At 36.5% G+C, this 14,119-nt stretch overlaps 1 protein-coding gene and 1 long non-coding RNA gene across 2 annotated transcripts in view; one reads left to right on the forward strand and one right to left on the reverse strand.

Moving 5' to 3' along the window:
* Positions 1 to 14,119, forward strand: part of LOC127869753 (intermembrane lipid transfer protein VPS13C-like) — a 186,278-nt gene that overhangs the window by 121,144 nt on the left and 51,015 nt on the right. Inside the window, 9 exon segments of the mRNA XM_052412414.1 lie at positions 4,959 to 5,084; positions 6,570 to 6,728; positions 7,246 to 7,368; positions 7,848 to 7,994; positions 8,662 to 8,820; positions 10,669 to 10,829; positions 11,295 to 11,400; positions 11,840 to 11,971; positions 13,991 to 14,077. Coding sequence (XP_052268374.1) covers positions 4,959 to 5,084; positions 6,570 to 6,728; positions 7,246 to 7,368; positions 7,848 to 7,994; positions 8,662 to 8,820; positions 10,669 to 10,829; positions 11,295 to 11,400; positions 11,840 to 11,971; positions 13,991 to 14,077 — 1,200 coding nt within the window.
* Positions 402 to 2,356, reverse strand: LOC127867194 (uncharacterized). The gene is made up of 3 exons (XR_008043357.1): positions 2,241 to 2,356; positions 1,906 to 2,080; positions 402 to 1,515 (listed from the first exon to the last, which is right to left on the reverse strand). It is a non-coding gene; the product is annotated as an uncharacterized LOC127867194 (long non-coding RNA).

The raw sequence follows: 14,119 nt of genomic DNA on the forward strand, positions 1-14,119 counted from the left end.
ACACAGTTAAAACTAGCTTTAAAACCTGTTAAATGCTCAGTAAAAACCCACTTTTCACCCACTTGAAAACTGAAAAACTTTTTTATGATAAGAACAAAAATATCATAAATTAAATTCTAATTACTTTTTTAAACGATAAAACATAAAACTTTACATATATATCCATATACACAGCATGATAAAACTATTTTGACAGACATGGCATTGTTATAATAAAATATAATAGTGTTATAACATAACATTGAACACAAAGAAAGAACTGAAAAAAGTAAGATTGTATGGAATAAATACAAACAAGAGATGTGTTTGTCAGAAACACAATGCCCCCTACTGCACTGCTTTGAAATAAAATTTCTATTTATAATTTGGCAGGTATGAAATTATCTCTCTTTGCTTATTATGCCCCCCTTTGAAGAAGAGGGGGTATATTGCTTTGCTCATGTCGGTCGGTCGGTCCGTCCACCAGGTGGTTTCCGGATGATAACTCAAGAACGCTTGGGTCTAGGATCATGAAACGTCATAGGTACATTGATCATGACTCGCAGATGACCCCTATTGATTTTGAGGTCACTAGGTCAAAGGTCAAGGTCACGGTGACCCGAAATAGTAAAATGGTTTCCGGATGATAACTCAAGAACGCATACGCCTAGGATCATGAAACTTCATGGGTAGATTGATCATGACTCGCAGATGACCCCTTTCAATTTCGAGGTCACTAGGTCAAAGGTCACGGTGACCTGAAATAGTAAAATGGTTTCCGGATGATAACTCAAGAACGCATACGCCTAGGATCATGAAACTTCATGGGTAGATTGATCATGACTCGCAGATGACCCCTATTGATTTTCAGGTCACTAGGTCAAAGGTCAAGGTCACGGTTTACCGAAATAGTAAAATGGTTTTCGGATGATAACTCAAGAACTCATACGCCTAGGATCATGAAACTTCATAGGTAGATTGATCATGACTTGCAGATGACCCCTATTGATTTTCAGGTCACTAGGTCAAAGGTCAAGGTCACAGTGACAAAAATCGTATTCACACAATGGCTGCCACTACAACGGACAGCCCATATGGGGGGCATGCATGTTTTACAAACAGCCCTTGTTTCTTCCATTGGATTTTGACCTCTGACCTTGAAGGATGACCTAGACCTTGCACCACTCAAAATGTGCAGCTCAATGAGAAACACATGCATGCTAAATATCAAGTTGCTTTCTTCAATATTGCAAAAGTTATGACCAATGCTAAAGTTTTCGGACGGATAGACAGACAGACGGACAGTTCAACTGCTATATGAGACCCTACCGGGAGCATAAAAATAAGTTAATGTTGTTGAAACAGGTGCAAATCTATATAACAAAGTGAAAACAATGGTTAAATAATCATTTTAACAGCACATTTTATTAACAAAGACTTCAGTCTACTTGTGCATCAGCCGCAGATGCCTTAAACAACCTCTCATCTTTTCTTCAACATCAACCAGAGGCTTGTCAAAGGTTTTGGCTATGACATCTGAAAAATATAATAGACTATTCATTATAAAAACATGCAAAAAAAACAACAAAATCTGTTCTTAAATAGAAAATACTCTAGCCAGAAAAAGAGGTTATATATTTGCATATTAAGGAAGTCAATACAAATGAGTTTATTACTGATTGTCCTGGAGACAGTGACTAGAGACACGGACAAAGTTTTTCAATCCCTGTCTTCATGAATAAAAAAAAACACTATTGTTAACTGTCATTTGGATTATAAAAACTCTCCCTTTTCACAAATGATGTAATAAAATGATCATTTATGCGACTGTAAACAGTAAGTGATCTGAAAAATATTTGTAGAACGTGTATTGAATTTCTATATGGATAACTGGTACTTCAAATTTTTATGATGAAGAAAAAGTACCAATGATTGCATTTCTCTCAGCAGCGGGGAGGCTTGGTCTTGGTGACCCAGTTGTAGTTGTTGCTCCCTTCATGGAGCAAGTCACAAGCTGGTGGAAAGTGAATAGTCGGCACGTGGCCTGTGCGATGGCCATCACCTCCCTGGTTTCATGCTGGATTTCAGCTTAAATGATACTCTGGAACCAAAAAAATAAAAGGAGTTTTGACAAAATATTTACAATTGGTAATTTTCCAAGGCTTGTAATTTACTTTCATCACATTACAAACTCTCAAAATATTTGTCACATTGGTCAGAATTGTGACGCTTTTAAAATGCAATAACCTGTATAGTTTTACCTCTCAACAAATCAAGCTTTCTTGTTCAAGGACAGGGCGAGGTTTGCCCACTTCAGTTCCCCTCAAGTTGGCCAGCTCGTGCAGGGTAAAAGCCTGGTGTAAAAGTCCATACATCAGGTAGTATGATTCCCCCTTTTGCTCTTGGGGCAAGAAAACCTTCAAAATTAAAATATGAGGGAAAGAAATCTGTTCAGTAATAACCAGAAATATCTATAAATAACAATAAAGATGACAATAATCATAAAACACAACCACATTAATTCACTGTACACAACATTTACACTTTGTCATGTGTATGTTCATCTATTTTTGAATCAAATTGTGTTGTTTTTCCTTTAAGTTGCAATACATTCACTTATCAATTTACATTTCCCAGTGACAATACATAAACATAATAATGATCATAATTAATTCAGTAAACTAAATAAAAAAGGATGAAGAAATGACAATACAAACCTGTTAAAACTGTTCTTCAGTATTCAAAAAAAAAACAGTTGAACTTCTTTTCCAACAAACTTATTGTTGATTTCCAAATTGTAGTAAAATACACATTGTTTTCATCACACAATACTTCATGCTGACAGTATTTCAATACATTTTACAGAACAATTATATGTCTTAATGTTAACTTAATTTAGCTCAATTCAATTGCTGAAACCAGCTTGTTTTTCAAAAGTTGTTGTTTTCAAATAATTTCCTGTGCAAAAAATTGAACCAATCAAAAGTCTTATACCTCATTCCAGCCTTATGTCTGGGCAAACCCTATCAGTAGCCTTATCTGCCCCTGATAATCAGTACCCTGTTTAGCTCTGAATGCCTGACAGATTGTTATCTGTTTATTGTTAGTGGTGTGAAAAGGGGTGCTTTTAGGTATTGTCTTGTTATTTTGTTGACTGTTTATGTAACACAGGTCATGTTTGGCATCTTATTATTTTATTGCAAATTAAGAAAATGGATATAATGGTATCATATGAAAATATCAAAATCTTGCATAACTTATGTACACAAATTAATAGATTATTTCCAAAATAATGTTTCCAATACCATAATTATTTAAATATGCAGATTTAACAAGTAAATACTGTTTTAAACAAATATAAACAATCATATAAGATTGTTTTAAAATTAAAAAAAATAAAATAATTTTAAGACATAAAACAATCATAAGATATTGTTTATAATAAAAACAAATATAAAGAAAAAATCAAAGCAAACACAAACTCTTTCATTTTCAGGTATAAAACTAAGTTTTATCATTTTTATAGTTTTTGGCAGTGATACTTGTTGTCCATCTGTGAACCTGTGATGTTCTGAAAGAGCCATTTTCATCCAATATTCACTAAAAAATTATGGGGAGCACACACATTTACAATAGGGACAATGGCAAACAAGCTGTAAAAAAGCCCCTTTACAATTGACTTGTATTATATATGGCTATAAACATGAAACAAAGACCTAGTTGAAGAATTATTGTTTCATTGATGAGTATTATTTGAAAACAAAATACCAACTTATTGAAAAGTGTGTTAAAGTGAGTCTTTTAGCCTGGTTTCAGCTCTCAAATTATTTACAAAAAGACCAATTTAAACTCGCTTTAACCCACTTCTGTTTAAAAAGGATCAACTTCTGTTGTAAAAGACTCGCTTATAAAACAAAAAGACACACTTAAACACACATAAACCAACTCATAAATAAAAAGGCTCACTTTTGACACACAAAAAACTGACTCCTTACAGAAAAAACTCGCTTAAACACACATCTTCTTAAAATAACCAACTTTAAACTCAGTTAAGCACAGTTTAGCGCACATAAAACTCGCTTTTAATAGCAAAAACCAACTTCCGCTGAGAAAAACTCAGAAAAAACACAGTTTTATGTTGGTTTAAGTGTGTTTTGGTATGAAAGGGGGTAAATATGAACAATCAGTTCAGTTTGAGTTGTCTCCCTTTATCAGACTTTAAAAAAAAAATAAAAACCTGGTTTTGTGACAATTTTGTCCCTTGTTATGGTATTTTTAGCTCAGCTGTTTTCGGAGAAAACCCGAGGTATTGTCATAGCCAGCTCATCGTCCACCGTAAGCCGTCCGCCGTAGGCGTCGTGCTTAAACCTTAACATTGGCTCTAAAATCAAAGTGCTTCCACCTACAACTTTGAAACTTCATATGTAGATGCACCTTGATGAGTTCTAAATGCCACACCCATTTTTGGATCAAAGGTCAAGGTCACTGTTACCTCTAATATAAAACTTTAACATAGGCTCTAAAGTCAAAGTGCTTCCACCTACAACTTTGAAACTTCATATGTAGATGCACCTTGATGAGTTCTACATGCCACACCCATTTTTGGGTCACTAGGTCAAAGGTCAAGGTCACTTTGACCTCTAAAATAAAACTTTAACATAGGCTCTAAAATCAAAGTGCTTCCACCTACAACTTAGAAACTTGAATTGTAGATGCACCTTGATGAGTTCTACTTGCCACACCCATTTTTGGGTCACTAGGTCAAAGATCAATGTCACTGTGACCTAAAAAAAAAATTAATCTGACAAGCTTTCGCAGCCGAGCGTGGCACCCGTTATGCGGGGCTCTTGTGTGTTTAAAAGATGTTCCTTCTTAGCAAAAATCGAGTTTAGGTGGAAAGTGTTGTCCCTGATTAGCCTGTGCACTTTATGCACATGCATTTAGCCCAGTTTTCCCCAGAATGAGCTTAAATGTTTTAGATGTATGTGGAGAGCATCCTGAAGCTGGAGGTGGCCTACTACAATGAGAGGATATCTGTGTGGGAACCACTGGTGGAACCAGTCCTGGACAGCGGGAAACTGAGAAAGTGGGAACTACAACTGGAGGTAGGCTTTCCCACTTGTAGCCTGTTCAGGTTTTATGCTGTTTACTTCTCATCAGTACTTAACTGGAGATAAAGCTTGTAAAACTAAAATCTAGTAAGAAAGATGTAAGATTCTAACAAACTACAAAAATGTCAAATTTAGTATCATAGTGGTAAAGGCTTTAGAGTTTGGGAATGTGGGATCTTCATTTTAGTGGGCAATGTGGGATCTTCATTTTAGTGGTGAAATGTGGGAATTGTGTCTTAATGTAAGATTTAAGGTGAATCTTATGTTTTCAATTGGCAGGGAAATAGTCCTTAATGATGGGAAACTGAGAAACTAGGATCTGAAACTTGTGTTACAAATAAGAGTGGGGGAATGTGGAGTCTTCGTGTAGGAGTTATGGGAAATGGGAATTCAAACTGATGCTAAAGTTAAAGAGAAAATTTCATGTGAGGTAAGAATTTTTTTTATCAGGATTAAAATGTTTAGGGGTGGTATGAACTGGAGATTAACGTTAAAGGATGGGATCTTCTGTGTTAAACTAGAGGTAAAGGTTACTAGGTGGTATACGCTGACTTGAATTTAGGTAAATGTTAATGATGGGATATGTTAACTTGAACTGGAAATGTTTAAAGGTTGGATGTGCTAACTTGAACTTGAGGTAAAAGTTAAAGGTTCTGGTATATTATTGTTAGAGTTAAGGTTCACTAATGTTACATTTATTTTTACCTTAGTGTGAGCTTGATTTTTAAGAAAAGGAGATGGGAGTTACTTTGAACACGCCATATTATAATGGTTTAGATTTTTGCCAAGTTAATGTGGCCTACCGGTGAAACCGGAGGGGACTTCTGGTGTGTGCTCCGTCTGTCAGTCTGTCTGTCACACTTTTCTGGATCCTGCGATAACTTTTATATAAGTTCTTCATATTTTTTCATGAAACTTAAAACATGGATAGATGGCAATATGGAGATTATGCACGTCATTTCATTTTGTTCCTACGTCAAGAATTCTGGTTGCTATGGCAACAAATAGACTAGAAATCTAAGAAATAGACTAGAAATATTGCTGAAAATAGTGGATCCTGCGATAACTTTAAAAGTTCATCATATTTTCACAAAACTTGTAACATGGATTGGTGGCAATATTGAGATTATGCACATCATTGCATTTTGCTTCTATGTCAAGTATTCTGGTTGCTATGGCAACAAATATCTGTTAAAAAAACTGACAGTGTTGGAGTTTTAAAGGTAGGGGACCATATTGCTTGGCAATCTCTTGTTTTAAAATGCATCAATAGATGCAGAAGTTATGGAAAATGCGACGATAATCAGACACTCACATAGACATACAGGCAGGTAGTGTGAACACCACCTGCTCTGAAGTGGGCCATACAAATGTATCTAAGATAGTTAAGAGGTCATCAACAATTCAAGTTTTGACCATACCTTACCTATCCACAACACCTTTACAAAGTTGTTAAACTAATTGGCATTATTGACACAGGTAGTCAAAAATGAAGAAGAGGATCAGGACTACGATGATGAGGACACTGAGGACATCAAGCTCCTGCCCCCCAAGATGAGTATCAACTTGAAGTCAGCAGACGGGCTGCAGGTCACCATTACCAAGGCGTGTCTGGAGAGTCTCACCAACTTGGGCAAGGTGAGTGCTGTAAAGGATCATGGATACATCAGGTAACCTCCATGGTGTATATAGAAAATATCATGGTAAATAGGTGTTACCTGGACAAATCCCAGGTATTTCAGATGGGTTAGCCTCAAGGAATTTTTACTCACTTTGCTATTCATTGAATCACATGTACGTCACACACCTGTGTATAACATACATTTATATTATACACATGTTGTTGTTTTTTGAGTTGATCGATTTATAGTCATTTTGAGATTCAGAACTTCATTTTACGAAACTATATGAAGATTCAGAGTGCCCATCTATAATAGCACACATTTCTTGTTTTTGCTCACAGATCTATTTATGCCTGAAAAATTAAGATCTCACAGTAAGCCAGAGAATTTTTGGATTCTTATGTTGTACGAAAGTTAATTCCATGAAGCTATTTATATATTAAGGGTCCACATCTATTTATAGCACATATTTATATTAATCGCATGTTTGATTATAGGCCTTTGGTGATGCTATTTATTGATTATGATTATAGGCCTTTGGTGATGCCTATTCGCTGGTTGAGCCCACACTGAAGGCTGGAGAGGTACTGGACCCCTATGTGATACAGAATGAGACTGGGGAGGACATCGTGCTCAAACTGGACAACACTTTTGTGGTACCACATTTCACACTTAAAGAGAAGCTAGACTGTATGCAAATGTTTTAAGATTAAGCACAAAACTTGCCGTCTTTGTATTATTTCTATACTAATTATACTTTCATCATACTTTACATTTGATTTTGCAAGATAGTTAAGCATTATATTGATTTTCCACTGCTCATTCCTATATTAAATTATACATTTAAAATTTCCATTTATGTTATGAGACAAGTAGAGCTTGTTTTGACAAAGCATGATAGGCAAAAAATTAATATTGTATAATGTTTTAAACTATTGAACATGCTGAAATGTCTAGTATTTTACCCTTATATTAATCAAATAAGGTCTATATTTATGAGGTTTATTAGGATAATCCATTGATAAATTCCTGACTTATTTGCCCTTGAATATAGCAGACAAAGCGGCGCAGAGTTGTCAGTCCTGTTTGTGACAAAGCTCTAGTTTCTGACACAAAGAGACGTAACATATTTCAGATGCCGGACTCTGCCCAGAACGCAAAAGTCAAGTTACGTAGCGGTGACCTCCTACCCTTAAAGAACAAGGAAGGACCCAAGCTGCGTCGACAGGCATCAGTGATACGGGCCACTCAGAACTCGGACGAGAAGAAACTCATCTTCCAGGTACGTGAACATTATTATGCCTCAACTGTCTTTTTAAATCACCCAATATGAAGTTGTGAGGGGTATAATGGAAATGCCAAGGATGTCTGTCCTTAAACAATCCTTTTAATATACAACATTTAGACTTTCACCATTGCATTACTTTGTTCTATTTCATCTTAATATGTGTATTTGCATGCTAACCTCACCTGAGCACAAGAAAATCATCTGGTATGAAACCCCAAAGCCAAAATCTTTCATATTTGGTATGTAGAGGTCCACTTCAAAGTTTTTTTCCAAACATGACCCTGGGGTCGAAAGTGACCTTGCCCCTGGTGTTACTAGTGTCACACTGACTAATTAAGGGAAAATCTGAAAAAATCTTCATGTTTTACCATTTCCCACTCAGAAGCATAGTGCAAATGGCTATGTGCAAACAGCATAAAACTAGAACAGCCTGTGAGTAACTCGCAGTCTTTTCAGGTTTGATGTTGTTTGCTGCTCATCAGTATCTAAGGGCTGGTAATGAAGCCTTAAAAACTTGAATCTAGTTAGAAAGGTCTTCAATTAAATATAACTTTCTAAGAGACTCCAGACGCGTTAAAATATGTATCTAAGTCGGGAAGGGTTAAAATGCAAAGAACTTTCTGTGATTTTAAATTAATCACAATATCTCCTCTCTACTCAGGTGGAGAGATTCAACATCCCCAAGGATGTGACCATCAAGAGGGCTGAGAGGAGACTGTTCAACTTTGCTGAAAAGCAGGCCCCCAGCATGTGGGCCGTTGTCGTGGATACTAGAATCAACCTCGGCCAGAAGACCGTCACTTTCCGGTCGGCTGTTCAGGTTAGAATGTAGGAAATAATGAATGTTCACAGAATTGCTAGTTTCAGTGTTTATAACATTTTATATGCATGGACACAATACAGATAGATATTGGTCAGAAGATGGTCACTTTCTGGTCTGTAGTCGAGGTCAAAATGTAGGGAATTTTTTAATTTTTACAGAATTCCATGAAATAAAGACTTATAGTTGAATTCTCAAGTTTAGACTCAACTGGTCAGATGACAGTAACTGTTTGGTCAGAAGTGCTCCTCAGTGAGTAGAAAATGTTGAACTTTAACCTTAATACTGGGTTTTATTTTTAGCTCACCTCAATTGTGAGCTTTTGTGATCACCTTTTGTCTGTTGTGCTTCTTCAACATATGCCTAATTAAGAGTCTAGAGGCCACATTTATCATCTGATCTTCATGAAATTTGGTCTGAAGATTTGTCTTCATGATATCTTGGACGAGTTTGGAAATGGTTCCGCTTGGTTGAAAAACATGAACGCCAAGTTGCGGGGCTTTTTTCCTAATTAAGCTATAGTAAAACCTTTTTAACACTCTAGAGGCCAAATTTATTGTCCGATCATCATGAAACTTGGTCAGAAGATCTGTCCCAATGGTATTTTCGACGATTTTGAAAATGGCTCCGGCTTGTGGAAAAACATTGCCGCCAGGGCGCAGGGCATTTATCGTTATGTGGCTTGTAGGAAACGTACAACATTGAGTAAGTAACATGAGGCATAAGATTCAAATGTCAACTGTAATGAATTCATTTTTCAAAGCTATTTCCATGGCCATGTTTTTGCTCATTTCTGTTTTTATTGATTTTTAGCTGGCTTTTTCACCCACCTTTTTGTACTTATTTTTTTTTTAGATGTATCTTGATGTTTAACAACTCCATGTCTCTGTGACCAGACGTTTAGCAGGATAATACCCCTTTTGTTCGTATAAGTCAGGTTAAGATTTGCTTGTAAGTTCAAACTCAGGTTAAAGTTTGCATGCAACAATAGCAATAGCTTTGACTACTACAGATATTCAATTGAACTACACATGTGTCTTCGAGATCATAATTTTAGGTTAATAACAAGGCCCATTATTCTTAATAAATTGTCATCTTCAAGTTTATAAATACCATATAACTATTACATCAAAAATGTCAATGTGGGCATTTTATCAGGTGACTGACAGCAATTGTAGATTATTATATCAAAGCAAGAGAATAGTCGAGCATTCTGTCTTGGGACAGCTCTGGGTTTTTGTTAAAAGAACATATTCTTTATATCTGTATATATAAGACTCACTTTTCTGAGCTTTGGTCAAATCCTTTTCATTAAAACAACAAAACCTGCATATAATGGTTATTATGCTCCCCGAAATAAAATTTCGGCGGAGCATATAGTTACCAGTTTGTCCTTCCTTACTTACTTCCTTACTTCCGTCACACTTTTGCTACCGTTTCTCATAGCGCCTTCAAAACATTACCAATCGCTTTCATATTTGGCATGTAGGTACTTTGCATGAACCTCTACCTTTTGATGAGGTTTGAGGTCACTGGGGTCAAGGTCAAGGTCACCAAGGCTTATAATAGACTCCCTTCTGTCACACTTGCTACCTTTTCTCATAACCCCTTCAATACTTTACCAATCGCTTTCATATTTGGCATGTAGGTACCTTGCATGGACCTCTACCTTTTGATGAGGTTTGAGGTCACTGGGGTCAAATTCAAGGTCACCAAGGCTAATAATAGATTTTTTAGGTGTTTATTAACACATACATTGACAAAGCGCATCATCGGGGAGCATCCATCAGTTTCACTGATATTCTTTTTTCCAGATAGTTTATCATGCAAAGTGCTCATTCATTTCAGGTTCAAAACCACCTGCCGGTTCCTGTGGATATCTACTACAAGGATGCGAGTAATGGAACCAAGCTGATCTCCCCTATCCAGCCTGGTGCCCTATACAGTGTACCACTGTATGCAGTCTATGAGTCTACGGGGCAGTTCATGTTCAGGCCCATGAAGGACGGGTAAGAAGTGGTGAAGAAAAGATTGTGGGAAGAAAATTAATGCATTATATGACTTATGTTCATAGATACGTGCGTTTTGTTGCTTCTGAAAAAAACTACGTGTGGTAAATTGTGTGCCAACCCACCAGTACCTCTTGTGCATAGTTTAAGTGAACTGGTCTTCGCATCTTTACAGGGGCCATTTTTATTCATACTTCTAGAATTTTTTGTAAACCTGGTAACCATGACTATTCCAACATTTGAGGTTGCAATGGCATACTTGCTATGGTGTGGACCTAGTTATCAGGAGGCCACGGGTTTGTTCTCCACTTTAATGTTGTTCTTTTGGATCTTTGCTTAAGACACCAAGTGCAGGTTTTACTTTGGAAAACAGACTATTGAAGTGTCTCAATAAGCCCTAGGCTTACCAGGAAATGAAACTGAAGTAAGCAAGTTTAAACTAAACTAAGTTTACCATGACTTCAGGTGTGTAGAGATGAGTGAACCAATCAGCTGGAAAGGGGCAGAGAACCTGGGGCTGAAGAAGCTGACCTGCCGTGGGGACGCAGTGCACCAGCCTTTCTATATCAGGGTAGGTGCTTGTCATATCTTATATTATACAATGAAAACACTGCTAACTTAGACAAACTGTTTGAGAGCAAGCAAACTAAAAGCAAGAAAAATAGAACATTTATTTATTTTGTTTTTTATTTTCAAACATTGTTTGCAAAACACAAAACAATTCAGTTTAAACGCAAGACCCTGAATGCGCTTTATTAATTTTCATACTTATATTTTGTCTGGGTCTTCACTTCCTTTGACATTTGATAAACACATTGTCTGTTTAGTACAACCTACAACCTTTTACAACCTAGCTAGCGATGCTCTCTTATAAAGAAGCCTACAGAGAATATTTCAGGCAGGACACAGACAGTTCTAGTTTAATGTAACCTCTTATGGACGTTCAATACCTTGAGGAGTGTTGACAGTAATGAATCTCTAAATGCTTACATTGCTCATGTTTTTGTTAGGTTCGTGCAGAGATTGAGGAGGTCTATTATCAGGATGGCGACACTTTGTCTGCTAAGTCCACTATCTTCCACCTTCACCCGACAGTGATCTTCCACAATCTACTGCCCTATGATGTTAAAGTCATGCTTGAGGTAAAATTGCACTAATTGTAATGTTCATCGTCACTGGGGTCAAGGTCAACAAGGCTATTGTCCTTCCTTACTTCCTTCCTTCCTTCACACTTTTGTTACAGTTTTTCATAGTGCCTTCAATATTTCACTTATCTCTTACATATTTGGCATTTAGGTACCTTGCATGGACCTCTACCTTTTGATGAGGTTTGAAGTCACTGGGGGTCAAGGTCACCGAGGCTAATAATAGATTTTCTCAAGGTCAATCTTTGGTTACAGTTTCTCAAATCGCCTTCAATATTTGACCGATCTCTTATATATTTGGCATGTAGGTACCTTGCATGGTCCTCTACCTTTTGATGAGTTTTGAGGTCACTGTGGTCATTACGGAAACTGATAGGATATTTATTCTTGGGTACTTCAACAAGGTAGTCCTGAATGGTTAGACGTTTTCTACATTTCGAAACCTGATTCCAAGTCCAACGTGTAAGACAGGCAGTGTTTTAGACATGGTATTTTACAACAGACAGGATCAAGTCATGACATGTATTCAGCCAGTGTACTCTAGTGTTATTTGGGTTGGAGTTCCATTTTAAAGAAAGAGTGAGTGTATACTATTATTTCATTAATTATTATTAATACCTGTTTACTTTATTATGAACATAAGGGGAGCATCCATCGTTTTCAACGATACTTCTTGTTTAAGTTGGTTGAGCAACCATTTATTTCTGAGTTATTGGCCTTTTAACTTAGCCACATGCATGGCTGCTCTAGAGTGAAAAAGGGGTGCAGTTTTATCTTTAGTAATGTTGGTGACAAAGCTATGATTTCGTTTTGTAATGACAGCCCTGAATAAAGTACATGTTTATAGCATGTCCATTATTTCTTCCTTGTAAGCAAACAAAAAAAATAAAAAAGTTGTTTCAGAAATCATAACGCGTGTATGTTTTACCAGCAAAAAGGCAAAAAAGATCAACACAGCAAGGTCTTACAAGTTCCGTTAGATTACAGTACAACTGAAGACAGAAGTTTTTGCAAGTTGATTATGATAAATATTAATGAACACATACTTACATGGGATACCTAAAAATTAGTACAACTGAACCATAAATGCCTAAACAAATGTTTCATTATTTAAATAATCCTTTTTCTGGGCAAAATGGGGCCTTTATGCATGTGCGTTAAGTGTTTTCCCATATAAGCTTGTGCAGTTACCAAAAGCTTATCAGGGACAACACTTTTAACCTAAACTAGATTATTTAATAAGAAACTTCTTTAAACAACAAATGCTTTTATATAATTTTTCATTTATATGCAGTATCATAGAAACAAATATCCAGCCTAGGCTGAAAGTGTCATCCCTGATTTGCCTCTGTGGACTTTGCAGGCTTATTATGGAATTACTCTTTACGAACATGCATTAGACCCATTTTCCAGAATGAGGCTTGTATGCATTCACAGGATACTGCTGATGAGCTGATGGTAATAAATATCTATAAGAATACCCTTTATTTTCAATAACCATTCTCAATTAACAGCAAATTAAATAACGCTCTCAAAAATCTATGGAAAAAAAACACTAGGTTTACTTTAGCTATTGTAAGGTTTCTGCAGATGAAATAATGCAACCAAATGGAAAAAAAACACCATTGAATGATACCGTTTTAGGTTTTTTTTTTAGATGTAAGTAATCTTTCCAAAAAAATATTAAATGAGTCGTGTTCTGAGAAAACTGGGCTTAATGCATGTGCGTAAAGTGTCGTCCCAAATTAGCCTGTGAAGTCCGCACAGGCTAATCAGGGACGAAACTTTCCGCTTTTATGGTATTTTTAGTTTCAATGACGTCCCTCCTTCCCGAAAATCAAGTTTAGGCGGAAAGTGCAGTCTGCACAGGCTAATCTGGGACGACACTTTATGCACATGCATTAAGCCCAGTTTTATCAAAACGTGACTCATATCAATTGCTGAGGCAATGCATAGGTAAGCAGATGATGCTACACAAAATAAAATAAGCACTATGTTTTCCATATCCGTTGCAAGGGCACTGCAGATGAGATGTTGCTACAGAAAGGCTGCAATATCCCTCTGGACCATGCATGCTTGGGGAAAACCAAAATTGAGATCATGGTACGTGAACTGAAAATAGTCTGGTCTTTAGCCAGAAACTTC

This window comes from Dreissena polymorpha, chromosome 2 (assembly GCF_020536995.1).
Source record: "Dreissena polymorpha isolate Duluth1 chromosome 2, UMN_Dpol_1.0, whole genome shotgun sequence".
Classification (NCBI taxonomy): domain Eukaryota; kingdom Metazoa; phylum Mollusca; class Bivalvia; order Myida; family Dreissenidae; genus Dreissena; species Dreissena polymorpha.